The following is an 18,256-nucleotide window of genomic DNA, read 5'->3' as shown; positions in this document are numbered from 1 at the left end:
CTCCACAGCCCCTATAGCACAGATGATGATCCAGTTCTCCTTTCTTGGCTAATCTAGTGGGATACATATACCACGACACGTATGTAAATCTTTAAGGTAATTCTCTTTTAACGATGCATTGAGAGAGAATCTTAGTCCTCTATGAATGTTTTTAACCCAAGTTTGTACTGGCCATGATCCCTCTCCCATTTTATCATGGTGCTATTTTTTTTACCTTTATCTTTAATGTTAAATATTGGATATAATATAGTAATCATACCTTTCCTAACCTCCCTTGAGATACAAAGGGATTCAAAAATTGTGTTGTTTGATGTCAGTGTGTTTCCTAATATTTTCTGTACTCTGGACTTAAGTTGTAGATAATGAAACCATATGTTTTGATCAGGATCCCCTAATTCTCTGTATTGCTCGTAAGACATTATTCTATTGTTTAAAAGTGTGTCTGCAATGCGATATAGTCCCTTGTTTTCCCATTTTCTCTGTATTTGCATATCTATTGTTGTATTGATGGAAACCAGAGGGATTGCTTTAGATCGAGTATTGACCAATGGATAGGCCTTGATCAGTTTATCCCATAGAGAAATGGTGTGGTGAATTGACAAATACTGTCTAATATGTAGAGGTCTATGTTGTTTACCCGCCCAAAGTAATTTATCTATTCTTCCTATCCCCATAATGTCTGCTTCTAGTTGGACCCATTGTGGTGCGTTAATTGTCCTATGCCAATGTATAGTCTGAGCCATTCTAGCCGCATAGTAATAGGATATCAAATTTGGAAGGCCTACCCCACCACCTTCCTTATGTTTAGTTAGTACATCTTTGTTGATTCTCGCCCTTTTCCCCTGCCATATGAATCTAAGAATCTCCTTCTGCATAAAGTGTAACTCTGCTATTGGTACTGTTATCGGGAGTGAGCGGAACAAATAGAGGATTTTAGGTAATACTGTCATTTTGATAGATATAATTCGACCATATAGGGAGGGATTATACTTATACCAATTATTTATGAGCTTCTTAATCTGCAAGAACATAGATGTATAATTTACTCTATAAAGTGTGTTAACATTATTTGTAAGATGAATACCCAAATATTTGATAGAGGTCTTAGCCCATGAGAAGGCAAAATTTATTTCTAGTAATTTTTTGGTATGATTTGGTAAATGGATATCTAAGGCATCACATTTGCTCTCATTTACCTTGTATCCTGACAATAGTCCAAATTTACCTAGTTCTGAATAAATTACAGGGAGGGAAAGAAGGGGCTTAGTGACTGCAAGGATGACATCGTCGGCAAATAATGACATTTTGTATTCCCTTTCCCCTACTTTAATTCCTGTTATATCCGGGTTATCCCTAATTCTCTGTGCGAGAGGTTCAATACATAACGCAAATAGGAGCAGTGACAATGGGCACCCCTCTCTGGTTCCATTTCTAATTGTTATTTGCTTCAATTGATATCCAGAGAGTCTGATGAAGGCATCTGGATGTGATTATAACTTCCCAAGGGCCACATAAAATGGGTCACTTAATCCTACTTTTTTTAATTTGATAGTTTCATTTTTATACAAATATGATAATGCAAGAAGACAGGGTCACAGTGTGACTCCTTTTATCTGTATGGAATCAAGCATTTAATATCTCCGGATTTATTGCATAACTTACTTTATTATATTTTATGCTGCGACATGTGTGAGATGAGGCTCAGGCAGATGTTGGAACGTACAGGTTTTTACTTTCATTTTTGGTTAGCTGCACAGCCTTGGGCGCTTTTTCCTGTAGCAGGGGTGGTCCTGAATGGCGCACCACGTGACGGGGTATAGTCACACTGATTTCCTCTTTTCCTGACCTTGTGGTTTACCGGAGGCAAAGCAGTTTTTCTGTGGGGCCTGGGTCATAGGAGGTGGTGAGTGCCCCAGCCATTGGGGGTATAAAGGTGCCATTTATCTTTTTCTATAGTCTATCTTACAAACGCAAGCTATGGAGGACTCTGACGCGTTGGAGGGTAATCCCTCTTTACCTAAATCTAATACCTGTCTATATTGTGAGGAGGCTACGATATATCCGCCTGCTCAATTATTTTCCACATGCCTTGATAAAGTACTTTTATCTAAGAAAACAAATATGTTTAGTATCACTGAGCCGTCCACCTCTGAGGAGTCTCCGTCCCGTGAGATGCGTTCCCTGATGTCATCTCCTATTACACATGCTGCTTCCCATTGCACTGCTAATCCTCCTTCTGGAGGGGCCCTCTTTCTGCCAGACTTTACTGAACAGCTACAAATGGCAGTGTCTGCAGCCTTCAGTGCTTTACCTCGCCCAGCTAAGCGCAAGCGAAAGGTCAAATATTGCTATCCTTCCCAGGGGTCATCTACTAGCTTATTGGATTTATCTGATACAAGACTATCCGATGATGAGGACGCCTCCGATACTTCAGAGGATGCTCTTTCTGGGTCGGAATCTGCTGCCTCTAAGGAGGAACCAGACTTTAGATTTAGGATTGAACACTTACACTTTCTGTTAAAGGAAATTTTGGCTACTTTAGAGGTTCCAGAACCAAAATTACCTGAGGAACCTTGTATTCCTAAACTAGATAAGGTCTACGAGGACAGGGTTGTACCACAGACTTTCCCGGTTCCAGTAAAGATGACAAATATTTTTAAGAATGAATGGGAAAGACTTTGTTCTTCCTTTTCCCCTTCTTCTTCCTTTAAGAAATGATTCCCAGTTCCGTACTCTCAATTAGAGTTGTGGGGTTCCATCCCTAAGGTGGATGGCACTATCTCCACGCTTGCTAAACGCACTACTATCCCGCTTGAGGATAGTTCCTCGTTCAAAGAGCACACAGGATATTTATTTCAACCAGCAGCGGCGGTTGCTGTGGTGGCTGGAGCTGCCACCTCTTGGTGGGACTCTTTATCTGAGTTGATCGAGGTGGAAAGTCCCCTTGACACGATCCAGGAAAGCATTAAGGCCTTGAGAGTGGCTAATTCTTTTATTTGTGTTGCAAATATGCAGATTATATGCTTGAATGCCAAGGTGTCAGGTTTTTCAGTACTAGCACGTAGGACACTATCTTGGTCTGCGGACATGACTTCAAAATCTAGACTTATTTCCCTGCCATTTAAGGGAAAGATTCTTTTTGATCCAGGCCTGGACTCAATCATATCCATGGTCACTGGAGGCAAGGAAGCCTTTTTACCGCAGGATAAGAAGAACAAGGGACAAGGTCCTAATTTTCGGCCCTTTCGTTCGGATAAACCCCCTAATGGCAGCAGCTCTCCGCGAAGCCTGATCAGCCTAAGGGAACTTGGAGACAGACTCAGTCTTGGAATAAATCCAAGCAGAATAAGAAGCCCGCCGAGTCAAAGTCGGTATGATGGGTCGACCCCACATCCGTCTTTGGACTCTGTGGGGAGCAGACTATCTCTCTTTCTGGAGACTTGGCTGGGGTACGTGCAAGACCCTTGGGTCCTGGCAGTCATCGCTCAGGGGTACAGTATAGGTTTCAGATCTCATCCACCCCGAGGCAGATTTCTCTTGTCAAACCTGTCTTTAAGGCCAGAAAAACGAGAGGCCGTTCTAGGGTACGTGAGGGATCTCTCCTCCCTGGGAGTAATTGTACCGGTACCTCTAGCAGAAAGAGGTCTGGGATACTACTCAAACCTTTTTGTGGTCCAAAAGAAGGAGGGAACTTTTTGCCCGATTCTGGACCTAAAGTGCTTTAACAAGTTCCTGTTGGTTCCATCGTTCAAGATGAAGACGATAAGGGCCATTCTGCCCTTAGTTCAGGAAGGACAGTTCATGACTACGATAGACTTAAAGGATGCTTACCTTCACGTTCCAATTCACAAGGAACATTTCAAGTTCCTGAGATTCGCATTCCTGGACCAGCACTTCTAATTTGTTGCACTTCTATTTGGTCTAGCTACTGCACCAAGAGTCTTTAAGAAGGTTCTGGGGGCTCTGCTCACAGTGGCGAGAACCAGAGGAATAGCAGTAGCGCCATATTTAGACAACATCCTGGTTCAGGCTCCATCCTGTCGGTTGGCAGAGGACCATTTAAAAGCTCTTCTATTTCTTCTTTGATCTCATGGATGGAAGATAAACTTAGAAAAGAGTTCTCTTGTTCCCAGTACCAGGGTGGAATTCCTGGGTACGATAATAGACTCCATATCCATGAGGATATTTCTTACAGACCAGAGACATTACAAGCTATTTTCCAATTGTCTTGCCCTACAGACCTCCTTAAGGCCCTCTGTGGCCCGGTGTATGGAGGTAATTGGACTAATGGTGTCCAGCATAGACATCATTCCATTCGCCAGGTTCCATCTCAGGCCTCTTCAACTGTGCATGCTGAGCCAGTGGAACGACGACCACTCGGATCTGTCACAACAGATTTCTCTGGACAACCGGTCGAGAGAATCGCTCTTTTGATGGCTCTGTTCAGATCACCTGTCCCAAGGGACATCCTGGGAGATTGTGACTACAGACGCAAGTCTCTCAGGATGGGGAGCTGTTTGGGGTGCCAAAAAGGCACAGGGTCTGTGGACTCGAGAGGAATCTCTCCTCCCGATCAACATTTTAGAACTTTGAGCGATCTTCAATGCTCTGAAGGCTTGGCCTCTTCTAGATTCGTCCCAGTTTATCAGATTCCAATCAGACAACATAACCTCAGTGGCTTACATCAGCCATCAGGGGGGAACGAGGAGCTCCCTAGCAATGAGGACAGAATCTCGGATTCTAGAATGGACGGAGGCCCACAACTGCTCGCTGTCAGCGATCCACATTCTGGGTGTGGACAACTGGGAAGCAGATTTTCTCAGCAGACAATCCTTTCATCCGGGGAAATGGTCTCTCCATCCTAAGGTATTTGCGGAGATTTGCAACAGATGGGGGATGCCGCTAGAGATAGATCTCATGGCGTCCCGACTCAATTCCAAGCTACCCAGATACAGGTCACGGTCCAGGGATCCTCAGGCAGAGCTGATAGATGCATTAGCAGTGCCTTGGAGGTTAATTTAGATTTTTCCACCGTTACCAAGGCTATTTCTGATCGTAACATCAATCAGGAGATTGTGGTTCCTTCCTTGTGTCCTAATCCTTCTTCGCCAAAGGAGCAGTTACTTCATAATTTGGATGTGGTTCAAGCTTTGAAGTTCTATCTTCAAGCTACGAAGGATTTTAGACAGACTTCTTCCTTGTTTGTTGTCTATTCTGGGAAGCGTAGAGGGCAGAAGCCCTCTTCCACTTCCTTATCTTTTTGGTTGAGGAGCATTATTCTCTCCGCATATGAGACAGCGGGACATAAGCCTTCTCAGAAGATTATGGCTCATTTAACTAGAGCTGTGGCTTCATCCTGGGCCTTTAAGAATGAGGCCTCTATGGAACAGATTTATAGGGCGGCTTCCTGGTCCTTCTTACATACCTTTTCAAAATGTTTACAAATTTTACGTTTTTGCTTCGGCTGAAGCATCTTTTGGGAGAAAGGTTCTGCAGGCTGTTGTGCCCTCAGTATAGGGTCTGCCTCTCTTTTCTCTCCCGTCTTCATTCAGTGCCCTCTAGAGCTTGGGTATTTGTTTCCCACAAGTAACGAATGAAGCTGTGGACTCTCCTTATATTAAGAAGGAAAACATAAATTATGCTTAACAGATAATATCCTTTCCTTCTGTATGAGAGTCCACAGCTCCCGCCCGTTTTTCTCCGTTGGGCGGACCTAAATTTTAGTTTTTTCTTCTGGCAACATTTATACCCTGATATTTCTCCTACTGTTCCTTGTTCCCTTGGCAGAATGACTGGGATATGAGGGAGGTATTTAAGCCTTTGGCTGGGGTGTCTTTGCCTCCTCCTGGTGGCCAGGTTCTGTATTCCCACAAGTAATGAATGAAGCCGTGGACTCTCCTCATACAGAAGGAAAGGAAATTATTTGGTAAGCATAATTTGTTTTTAAAATGCTCCAGAAAATTAGAATATTTTATTATTGCTCCTTTATGACCATTTAAACATAAATCCAAATCTGAAATGATCAAACCTATTGATTTTAGATCATAAAAGCTCATAGGTATATTTGAAAGAATCTTTTTTAACTGCTATTATAAAATTTGCTTTGTTCTATTGGTATCCTTTGTTGAAGAGTAAACATAGGTGCTCAGGAGCGTACACGTTTATCACTTTATAGTAGCAGTGCTTGCAACAAATATATATTATTGCTACAGATATTGCTGCCAGAGTACTAAAGACACACTCCTAAGATCCTGAGCCTACCCAAGTCTTCTCTTCAACAAAGGATACCAAGAAAGCAAAGCAAATTGTATAATAGAAGTAAATGAAAAGTTTGTTTTATACTTGCATGCTCTATCTACAGCAGTTTTATTTTACTGTCCCTTTAACAATGTTGACAACAGACCTAACTGCTGTGATTGCTTAAAGGGACATGAAACACAATTTTTCTTTCTTTCATGATTTAGAAAGAGCATCCAATTTTAAACAACTTTCTAATTTACTTCTATTCACTATTTTGCTTCATTCTCTTGATATCCTTTGCTGAAAAGCATATCTAGATAGGCTTAGTAGCTGCTGATTGGTGGCTGAACATAGATGCATCGTTTGATTGGCTCACCCATGTGCATTGCTATTTCTTCAGCAAAGGATATCTAAGGAATGAAGCAAATTAGATAATAGAAGTAAATTGAAATGTTGTTTAAAATTGTATTCTCTACCTGAATCATGAAAGAAATATTTTGGGTTTAGTAAAATTGTAGCTGTATGTGTGATTGACCGGTAGAATTCTTAACCACATACTGTAGAATAAATGTGTTTATAGTGTGGCATATATATATTTTTGCAGGAATATGGAGTACCATTTATGGAAACCAGCGCCAAGAGCGGATTAAACGTGGAACTGGCTTTCATAGCTATTGCAAAGTAAGTTAATGTTCCTGGCTTTTTCACTGCACATTATGCAGATAATGGTTAATCCAGTGACACTTAAAAGAGCAACATCAGATCTATTTATTGCAGCTTCAACATATTAATCTCAGGAACATGGGTATTTAAAAGTACATTCAAGGGACAGTCTACTTCATTTTTTTATTGTTGAAAAAGATAGATAATGCCTTTACTACTCATTCCCCAGCTTTGTATAACCAACATTGTTATATTAATATACTTTATAACCTCTAAATATCTGCCTGTTTCTAAACCCCTGCAGGCCTCTCTTATCTCAGTTCTTTTTATCAGCTTTTCACAGCCAGACATTGCTTGTTCATGTGTGCTATATAGCAGCACTAGACAAACCCAGGAGCCTGGTAGCCCTGGCTCCTAACTTGTTGGGTCATTCTCCATAAAGATACCACTGTCTGGCTCATAAGTTTTAAACAGATCTGTTGACCCCTTCCATATAGATAACATTGTGCTCACTCATGTGGAGTTATTTATGAAACAGTACTAATTGGCTAAAATTCCAATCTGTAAAAAGAATTGAAATAAGAGGCAGTCTGCAAAAGCATAGATACAAGGTAATCACAGAGGTAAGATGTGTATTAATATAACAGTGTTGGTTATGCAAAACTGGGGAATGGGTAAAGGGATTATCTATCTTTTTTCTGATAGTAATATACAGGGAGTAAAAGGACAACAGCTGGTTTGTACTGTGCATTCTTGGCTAGCTGTTTTATGGTATCGAGAAACAATTGTGTGGTTTAGGAGAGGAGCTAGCAGTTCAATTAGGGAACATTTTCAGAGTTGTCTGATATTTGTAAAACCCTAGACCTAGACTAAGCAGTAACCTTTGTTCAGATGTATTTTGATGCATTTCTGAAACACAAGATGTTAATGTTTTAATGGACACATTTCAGGTCTAACTTTCTTTTTCCCCATCTGAAATACTTTTACTCTTCAGAGAATTGAAGCACAGATCTATGAAGTTGCCCAACGAACCCAAATTCAAGCTTCACGACTATGTGAAAAAAGAAGTAAAGGGTCCTGGCTGTTGCAAAACCTGATTCAGCAACTTTGTTCAATCTTGATTTCTGTATAAAAGACTGACGAGCGTTCAGCATCTCCACTGGGACCCCCACCCACCGTCTGCCAGGGTCCAACCAGCACAGCTTCTCCCCTGTGGATAATCTGTCTGTGCATGTCTGTGTTTGTATAGTTGTGAAGGTAGCAATCCAAAGTTTTGTGTCAAAGGACATCTAAATCGGTTTTAAGCATTATGTCTACTTGCGCATAGCAGCCATTTTTTCCTTTAACAGGCTGATGTGAAATTCAAACACTACTCTAAACAACCATTTAAACTTGGCGCATGCAGGCGAACACACAAGTACTTTTAGCCTTCTATAACCTACAGCCGGTAAGCACGATGAAACTAGTCAACACGTAACCGTACATAGATGTTTCCTAAGACTTGAGAACCTCAATATGAATGTAAGAATTCCCTCAGCCACTTTGCTGATAAATGATCAGGGGTCATAATCTCACATTTGCATTACAGATAACCATTATTATCCGCTAAGCATTTAGATGTCCTTCTGACTGCAAACGCAGGTGCTGTATTTATCAGCCTGTACATTCATGGCTTCAGTGTTTTATAAGAAGCTTCTTGCTGATTTTTTTTTTTATTGTATATATTGTAATTTTCTGAGCAGCAGTGTTATTGCATTTTATTTAAAAATGTTATCACAATACATTGTATTAAGGTCCAGCCAACATCACGCTGTTCTTGGTTCCCCCTGGATAAAATTGACGGTTGAAGACATTATGTTAATTATACATATATAACAGCACAATATGCCAAACAGTATTGTTTAAACCAGTTTGCTTTTGCCTCTGTACCTGATTGCATCAGTCTAACCTGCAGCAACGTTAACATTTTATACTCTTAATTCTTACAGTACCCACAACATTGTACAGATGAGTTACATAATGTAAGGCCATTACACAGCTGGTCTGTGGGATAGCAACTCACTGGTTGATAAAGCAACATCGCACTGCTCTATTGGTTGACAAGAACATGCCCCACAAACAAAAAATATTCCCCCTTCATCCCAGGATACTTTTATTTATGAAAAGGGACAGTGTACTTTATTTTTGGTTAAAAAGATAGATAACACCTTTACTACCAATTCTGCAGATTTACATAACCAACACTGTTATGTTAATATATTGTATAACCTTTTAAATCTGTCTGTTTCTAAGCCCCTGCATACCACCTAGTATCTCAGTGCATTTTATTAGCTATGCACAGCCAGACAGTGCTAATTCATGTGTGCCATATGGATAACCGTGGTATCCCTCTTGTAGATCCATGCAGAAACCAGTGCTTATTGAATAAAATGCAAGTTTGTTATTCCTTTTTATCTCCAATTGCATGTATCCAAGACTCTGTAGACTACCCCTTAAATACATGTAATCCAGTGTTAATTTCATCCACTAAAACTAAAGAAATTCTGATGACTAAAACAAAATGTGCTGTCAAAATTAACACTTTATGCAAGGTGTTAGAATTAATCCATATCTAATTAATGTTCTTTTGTAAAAGAAAAACGCAAGGCTATCTTGTTTATTTAATTTTAAGATAAAGGCACGTTTAAACCTTAATACCATAAATAAAAACAGGTTAATAAAAAGAGTATGGGTTTCAGTTATGCTGTGCCAACTGCAGAAACTTTGAGTTACTTGATACTTGTTTTAATTGACAGAGAAGTTAACGTTTTTATATTGGGTAATATGCGCAATGGCATTACAGTTAAAGGGCCATAATACCCAAATGTTGAAACACTTGAAAGTGATGCAGTATAGCTGTAAAAAGCTGACTAGAAAATATCACCCGATCTCTATGTAAAAAAAAAAAGAAAGATTTTACCTCAAGTTTCGCAGTAGCCACATCCCATTGTAAAGGGCTTCTAAGCAACAAATCAGTATGTCTGTCCCGGGACAGCGGAAGGGGCGAGCTTACATGCACTCATCTTATTTCCCTATTCAGTTTAAAATGAAATCTCATGATACCAAAGTAAAAGATTTCATGACCTCAGCACTGCTGATTGGCTGCTGTTCATTTTTTTTACCTGCAGCTGGGCAGTAACTTAAAATATAACTTTTTACACAGAACTTACTCTGCTGAGGAAATTGTGAGGTAAAATATCTTCCTTTTTTACATAGCAAATGCTCAGGTGACATTTTCCTGTCAGCTTTTTTTTTTTATATTTTAAAGTTGCACTTCTGTTTAAGAAACATGGCTTTATTTTATAAAAAGTTAAAGATGATTATATACATTACACTTTCACTAAACCCCTTAGATTTAAGTTGACTCAAATCTACTCGAGATTTAGTCTACTAAAACAAAATCAAAGTTTGCCGTCAAAATTAACACTGATGTAATCAAAGGTAAAGTATAACAGTTATGCAAAACTGGGAGTTTGTAATAAAGGGATTCTTTCTTTTTAAACAAGACAAAAGTATACTGTCCCTTTAATTGCACGATTAGGTGTGGGAAAATGTTTTAAACCTACATTTGTTCTAGATGGTAACACCTATCTGCAGGTTTTATTGTAACAGGGTATATTTTGTTCTGTAAAATGTTTGGGCTGGATGCTGCAGTGTTGCGAAGAAGGGTTTAACCATACATTTTGTTGTCTATACAAGTCAATATGTATTCTGATCAGCTGTAAATAACTGCCAAAATAGCTTTCTGTAAAGAGTCCTGTTGCAACCTCCTCATTCGGGGCTGATCAGACAAGCCGATAAAAGTACACTACTTTTTGTATCATATGAAAAGGGTAGCAGGTTACTTTCTGCTTAAAAAATGAACTAAAGAGTTTAAACTAAGTTTCTTTTTTTTACTGAAACTAATGCAGCCATTTCAGTTTATTTCTTTGTGTGAATTTTTCACTGGCTTATTCAAACACCCACAGCTATTGTGTGAGAGGGACAAGACATTACAAATCTGACAGTGTTTAAGGTTAGGACATTAACAAGTCTAAGATACAGAAAGGTTTTGAAGGGTCTTCTTGGCTGAAAGTATTGACTACAAGTTCCAGTTAACCATAATTTGTGTTTGCTTTTTAAACATTGCACTGTGTTCCCATATTTTGTAAAACATGTAAAATAAAATGGACACGCTTAAACGTAAGTAGCTTTTATTTTCCAGTGGTTACATTGACTTGACTACATTCTATCCGGGATATGGCTTCAAAGAACATATGGTAATGCAGGATGTTCAATCTCATTCACCGGACTATTGCAAGTTCTCTACAGAAGACTCCAACCTAATACAAAAAATAAATACATTTTAAGCAAAGAAAACACTAAAGTACAGAAAGCTAAAAAAGTTTAGGTTTATGGAAAGTGTATTATATATTTATGATCTTGGGGAAAACGTATAAAATGTTTTGAGCCTCAGATACAGAATATCAGCCAAAGCTGCATAAGCAACTCTCAGATGAGGTGTCAGAAGTTTAAAATGTAAATCATCATCAGCTCAACATGCCAAGTGTGTATCTATATATCTCACCTATGACTTGAGACCAGCAGGGGGCACCGCACACCTGTGAGACAAAACTGCTGTTACTGGAAGTTGTAACTATATACAAACATCTTTATTAGTATTTTGTGCAATTGCTTCAGCTCTACTGTGAAATCAGGTATTGTTCAAGCAATACTCAAACGAGGTGTCAGAAATTTGAGAGCTCATCATAAGGAATTGCAGGGTAATTTAGATCTGCTTACAAATAGCATATAAAGTTCTTACCAATTAGGAATTAATACAACTTCCTAGCTGTGCCCTCAAACTGATTAGAATAAATGTATAATTTGGCTGGTATAGAGACACTTCAGTCCAATACATAGTCCAAACCTATGAAAGGGACACCAACTACAGTAGAATTGCAAAGTTAAACTCATAAGACTGCCGTTGGCCAGATATTTATACAATAGTCTTGCATATTAAAACATAGGAAATGCTATGAACTGCATACAGAAAATAACTGCACAATTTGATAATGTTAGTTGGAAACAATATTAAGTCAAAATCACATGGTCTGAATCATGAATGTTTAAACAAACTTAAAATTTACTTTCATTAACAAAATGTCTGTCTTTAATATTTACACTTTGAGTCACCAGCTCATACTGAGCATATGCAAAAATTCACAATATATGTATATGCATTTGTGATTGGCTGATGGCTGTCACATGATGCAGTGAGTGGAAAGAACTGAAATCTGTCAGGAAAAAACCTACTACTCATTTGTTTGAGTTCAGACTAAGGGGTCAATTTACGTAAGTGCGAGCAGACATGATCCAATATAGCGGATCATGTCCGCTGCATACCGATAAATGCCGACAATTTATCATTGCACCAGCAGTTCTTGTGAACTGCTGATGCAATGCCGCCCCCGCTAGCAGGGGGTGTCGATCAACCCGATCGGATTGATTTCTGTCTGCCACCTCAGAGCAGGTGGACAGGTTATGCAGCAGCGGTCTTTAGACCGCTGCTGCATAACTTCTGTTTCTGGGGAGTCTGAAGGCTTGCCGGAAACACGGGGCATCAAGCTCTGTGCTGAGCTTGATAAATTGACCCCTAAGTGCTATTGCATTTGACGATTATGCAAATGCACGGTGTTTACTGCTCCTTCAAAGGACCATTAAACTTCACATTTCAATGTACAAAATGTTTTATTATTGAAATGAAACATTTTGCTACCTTTTGCTGTAAAAAGCATCTAAAAAATGCGCACGTTTCACTTTTTCCCAGAGACGTTTGGGTTAATACTTTTAGGCAATTTATGCCATGTTTACATCACCCTTCTCCCTAAGATTCTCACCAGTCACATGTTTGTAATAGGTGGATCAGTTTTGCATTTACAATCATGAAAGAAGCATTCTTTGCAATTAGTATGTAAGTTGAATCAGTGCTAAACCACCTTAAGGTATAGCACACTTCAAAAGGTTTGTTTAAATAGATGATCCATTTCCCAGTTTTGCACATACAACATTGTTACATTAATATACTTTACCTCCTATTACCTTGTATCTAAGTCTGACAGCCCCCTGATCACGACTATTATCTATTGACTTGCATTTTAGCCAATTAGTGCAGTGTCATGCACAACTCCATGGGTGTTAGCACAGTTATCTATATGGCTCACATGAACTAGCACTCTGTTGTGAAAAGCAAATAAAAAAACGCATGTGATAAGAGGCCGTCTGTAGTGGCTTAGAAACTGGCAGACATTGAGGTTTAAATGTTATATAGGCGTTCGTTGTACAAAGCTGGGAAATGGGAAGTAAAGGGGTTATCTATGTTTTTAGATAAAAATTTTGGTGTAGCCTGTTCCTTTTGTACAAGGCTAAACAAAAAAAAGTTTAATGTCACAAGAAATGGCTGAGCAGCAAACATTTTTCTATTTTATAATCAGTTCCATGACCATCCCAGAAGTGAAATAGAATTTACTTTTCCAAATATGTAAACATGATCTGCTTTACAGCAGGCTAAATGCAAGAGCACTGAATCGGGACTTAAACTAAAGCAGATACACCTGCAAAATGCTTTTAAATCTTTGCTTAAGGTAAAACAAACCTGTTTTTGGCCAACCAGAAGATCAGTCTTGAGAAACAGACCCACTTAGGAGTCTAAACATTTTGGCTCCTATACAGGACAATTGTTTAGCTGCATTGTCTCTTTACGCAATGCTGCTGCAGAAAACCCCCTTTCAAATGGGCCGTGTTCTCCCATCCCTATTGGGATGATGATTACAAAAGCAGTCTCTAGTTTTTATCTCTTTCCTAAATCCATCACTGCAGTATAATAAATTTATCATTATTGGAGTTTGACCGGTAAACGTAGCCGGTCTCAAGCCATTTTATTACTTTGAGTAACATTCTATGCAAGTAGCCACTTCAGCTAATTTATTTAAACGAGACAAATTACATACACAATGTATTATATAAATGCATAGCCCACTAACAAACATTGGATAATGTAAACCTAGCACTATTACAGCATGTACTTCAGTTTGTTTAACTGCATGAAGATAGTTATTGAAAGCTATTAACATTTTACCTTGTATTAGCTCTTCCCCCAGACAGCACTTTATGCCTTGACAATTTGTTTGCATTATCCTCCAGGAGCACTAGGTGGGGGGGGGGGGGGAGGAGAAAGAGGGTGTAAGTTAACAAGTCTGCTTCAAACTCTCAAAATAAATATATAAATATATATATATATATATATATAAGTTTAGATCTCAATGCCTCAGCCCAAAGGATAATCAAGAAGCTGTTTTACAGTTTCATATGAGGTGTCAGATATTCGGGTACATCACAGGCAACAAGTAACCAATATGGTCATTGCTAGAATACTAACCATTTTATGGAGGATCACTGTGCAGAAGGAACGTACACCTCTTCCAACAGAACATGACTTGTACAAATGGCAGAGGCTTCACCAAAGGACCTTTAAATACAACAGAATTACATAATACACAAGACAATAACATTTACTCTAAGTTTCAAATGAGCAGTAGTTACATCTGAAGTCTACAGATTCCCGCTGCTTCTGTTTGTGCAAGGGTCTTTTCAAATGCAGGGGGAGGGTACGCTTCAGCACTTAGTAATGTCCCAGCCTAACCCCAACAGTGCTGAACTGGGCGCTTCTAAGCTTTCAAAAAAAGGTTTAATACTGGATTTTTGGATCAGTATCTGCTTATTCTTTATATTACGCAGTTATATGAAAATTGGTGTATACTGTCCCTTTTAAACAAAATTCTAATTGACTGCACAATTTGATAATGGAAATATTTTAAGTTCTCATGCTTAAGACAAACTTTCATAAAGGATAACTTTGTAAACCAAAGACACTTGGCCTTTACAGGAGCATGCAAGTCTAAATAAATCAAATCCGATAGATCATGCAAATGTAATAGACTACATATAACAATTTTATGTTGTACTCTTTGTATAAGAGCATACCTGGGTAGGCTCTATAACATCAATGAGCTACTGCTAGCAATAAGTTAGGTCTCAGTAGTACATTACTGCTCTGGGGTACACTAGGTCCATTAACAAGATACTTAGCACAGATATAGTCAATACCGCAAATTGTATTGGGCTCTAATATTTAAAAAGTAGCTTTTTGAAATATAAAGAGTATGCAAAAATGTTTACTTATTAGCACAGCCACGCTATTGGACATGATCAACCATAGGAATATATAACATGAGGCCGATCTAAAAAAAAAAAAATCAAACAAGGTCGCAGTACAAAAGACATTTCAAAATGCCTTCAAATTAGGATATTTAGCACTAAATGATGGATAGTATATCTAAAGCAAATACAATAAAAAACTGCATGTTAAAGTTCTAGTCATTTAAAAAAAAAAAATATATAAAGTCTATATAAATGTTTCCTTCTCTGCTGGGGCAGATATGAATGAGCAAGTGTTCTCACCTAGGCTTATTTAGAGGGTACACAATTAAGCTAAAATTTAAGCCAATATTAATCTAAAATTAATTAACATTGCACAAATTATTAAATCAGTGTTAAAATGATGCAACTAATCTGTTAATTGGATATCAGAGATTAACATTTATAAACAAAAATACTTTCAAAGCATTACACTGCCCCCACATGGCTGAGAAACTTTTCTGTTGAGAACCCTGAATGGCTATCTAGAGTGTGCAGCCAACAACTGTTTGGAATATAGTAGTATGTCTGGTCTGCATTTCCACTCAAGAGAATTTTCAGAATTAAATTACATGGGGGGGGGGGGGGGAAGAAGAAATATTGAACAAAAGTATATTACAAAGTCTGTTTACTACAATAGCCCTTTAATGTCCCTTAGTCACGTAACAAGTACACAGTATTGTATTAATGGGCCATTATAGTAAAAACAAGTCTTAAAATGGCATGGTCTAGCGCAGTGATTTTCAACCAGTGCGCCGCGGCAGACTAACAGTGTGACATTTTTTAAACTTTGCTTGTTTTTTTACTCTCAGCGCAGGGAGAGTTTGTAGGAGGCATGGCATAACAGCACAATACATACAGTGTATGTATATAGCTACAATGTGTGATTTTTTTTTTAATGTAAAAAAAAAAAAAAAAAAGTGCCACAGCAAAAAAAAAAAAAGGTTAAAAATCACTGCTCTAGCGGATTAGAGCCTATCAACCCTAAACAAGCCTTTAACCCAAGAAAGTTGCTAACAGTAGAAATACTACTCAGGACTATCAGCAGCGCTAGTCTAACAGATGTTTAACTAGCGCTGCTAATTAGATCAGTGCCATTTTGCACTTGGGACCAGCAGTGCTCTGCAAGTACCAAGCAGTATTTATATTACAGGTTTAATGCAGGAGTTAATGACACTAGTCCAGGGTAAATAGTCTAAAATGACATGCTTACATATTTACTATAATGGCCCTTTATATAAAGAACTTTTTTTCTATTTGCTCTTTGTGAGGCACTTTATAGCCTAAAAGTAATGAGAAATGTGCAACCAACAGATTTTTCAAAAGAACTCTATCAGCCATGCTATGTTTCCCTATAAACTAATGGCATTTAAAGGAACAGATCACTTAAAGGGATCTGATACCCAAATGTTTCTCACGATTCAGATAAAGATTTTAAAAATTCTAATTCACTAAAATCAATTTGAGCTCTAACTGGCAGAACTATTTCCTTCCATATATCACTCCAGATGCCTATTTTACTGCATGAACCTCATTTTTTGTAACTGTACAAGCATGAAGATAGTTAATAAAAGCTATAACATTTTACCTTGCTGTTCTTTGCACCTTGAAAGTTTGTATGTTTTATACTCCAGCAGCTGCCGCGTTCCAGTAGCACTAAGGGGGAAAAAAAAAAAAGGAAGTTAACAAGTCTGCGTCAAACTCTCAAAATATGAGTTTAGATCTCAATGCCTCAGCCCAAAGGATAATCAAGAAGCTGTTTTACAGTTTCATATGAGGTGTCAGATATTCGGGTACATCACAGGCAACAAGTAACCAATATGGTCATTGCTAGAATACTAACCATTTTATGGAGGATCACTGTGCAGAAGGAACGTACACCTCTTCCAACAGAACATGACTTGTACAAATGGCAGAGGCTTCACCAAAGGACCTTTAAATACAACAGAATTACATAATAAATTCACAAGACAATGCAACATTTAGTCTAGATTTAAATTGAACAGTAGATTTTTTGACAAATTAAACTTCCCCCATTTACCCACCCTAAATAATGTGATTGCCATCAGCAAATCACAGGCTCCTACTGTACAAACTTAGTATGAGCTGGTGCCTTATACACTAGATTTTTGCATAAAATGTTTAGATCGAATTTAAATAGCTCATCCAGGAGCGTTTTTGTAACAATGTAAAGTTTTGCTTTTTTTTTTTAAAACACTGATTTTCAGATTCCTAACCAAGCCTCAAAGTATCATATGACTGAAGTCTACAAATTCCTGCTTGCTCCTTGTTGTGTAAGCATCTTTACATATGCAGGAGATGGTCTGCTCTTGCTGCTTTCTCAGCCCTTTTTAGTAGATGGCTGAGCCTAACCTCAGTGCTATACTGAGCTTTAAAGTTCTCAAAAACATTTATACTGGATTTTTAGCTCAGTACTGTCCCCTTTAAAATGCTCTAATTGACGCACAATTTGATAAAGGAAGTATTTTTAAAGTGAAATTAAACTCATTAAAAGGATAAGGTTGTAAATAAAATAAAAAAACTTTGCCTTTACAAGGTCATGACAGTCTAAATTAAAACTAGCGAATCAGAGCATGCAATTTTAAGAGACTACTGGTAACAATTGTACTTAGCACTCTTTATTCAAGAGCATACTTAGGTAGACTCGGTAGAAGCAATGAGCTACTGCAAGGCCTCAGTTGTGCATTACTGCTCTAGGGGCCACTAGGGCCCTTTAATCAGATGCCTAGCATGGATATATTCGAAGCTGCAAGTTATATAGTAAATCTCTTTGCTTCCCCCCCTCCTTCATGAGTGTGTGACTAGCAATCACATTTATATAAATTCCATCCGCAAAGCGAAGTCATTTTCCACAGTCAACAACACTGCACAATGAACTATTGCCACATGGTTAGTGGCGCCCGAATACTACCAGCAAGGTCTCACCTCCCCGTCAGAGAGCCAAAATCGCAGAGAAACTCCCACCTTCCGCACCAACTTTATATGAATCAAAGCCTGCACCGTTATTGGATAATATGGTCACATGGTCAATTTTACTCTGCCTCTCGCAGCCGATTGG

General features: G+C 38.5%; 1 protein-coding gene, 1 long non-coding RNA gene and 4 other non-coding genes across 7 annotated transcripts in view; 1 reads left to right on the top strand and 5 right to left on the bottom strand.

The window, feature by feature from the left end:
* Positions 1 to 11,128, top strand: part of RAB26 (RAB26, member RAS oncogene family) — a 509,833-nt gene extending 498,705 nt beyond the window's left edge. For both annotated transcript variants that reach the window (XM_053694654.1, XM_053694655.1), the window contains exons 8-9: positions 6,845 to 6,921; positions 7,898 to 11,128. In XM_053694654.1, coding sequence (XP_053550629.1) covers positions 6,845 to 6,921; positions 7,898 to 8,000 — 180 coding nt within the window. In that variant the 3' untranslated portion in view covers positions 8,001 to 11,128. The remainder of the gene's footprint in view (positions 1 to 6,844; positions 6,922 to 7,897) is intronic.
* LOC128642019 (uncharacterized) lies at positions 11,119 to 18,143 on the bottom strand. The gene is made up of 7 exons (XR_008399610.1): positions 18,124 to 18,143; positions 17,021 to 17,110; positions 16,766 to 16,833; positions 14,360 to 14,449; positions 14,060 to 14,129; positions 11,510 to 11,543; positions 11,119 to 11,264 (listed from the first exon to the last, which is right to left on the bottom strand). It is a non-coding gene; the product is annotated as an uncharacterized LOC128642019 (long non-coding RNA).
* On the bottom strand, positions 11,390 to 11,477 carry LOC128642549 (small nucleolar RNA SNORD60). The gene has a single exon (XR_008399682.1). It is a non-coding gene; the product is annotated as a small nucleolar RNA SNORD60 (small nucleolar RNA).
* On the bottom strand, positions 11,614 to 11,697 carry LOC128642550 (small nucleolar RNA SNORD60). Its single transcript, XR_008399683.1, has one exon. It is a non-coding gene; the product is annotated as a small nucleolar RNA SNORD60 (small nucleolar RNA).
* Positions 14,244 to 14,323, bottom strand: LOC128642553 (small nucleolar RNA SNORD60). Its single transcript, XR_008399685.1, has one exon. It is a non-coding gene; the product is annotated as a small nucleolar RNA SNORD60 (small nucleolar RNA).
* LOC128642551 (small nucleolar RNA SNORD60) lies at positions 16,905 to 16,984 on the bottom strand. Its single transcript, XR_008399684.1, has one exon. It is a non-coding gene; the product is annotated as a small nucleolar RNA SNORD60 (small nucleolar RNA).
* Positions 18,144 to 18,256: the final 113 nt, after the last annotated feature.

The sequence above is a fragment of the Bombina bombina genome, chromosome 11, assembly GCF_027579735.1.
Source record: "Bombina bombina isolate aBomBom1 chromosome 11, aBomBom1.pri, whole genome shotgun sequence".
Taxonomy (NCBI): domain Eukaryota; kingdom Metazoa; phylum Chordata; class Amphibia; order Anura; family Bombinatoridae; genus Bombina; species Bombina bombina.
The sequence above is the reverse complement of the archived record's forward strand: the minus strand, read 5'-3'. Positions and strand labels throughout refer to the sequence as shown.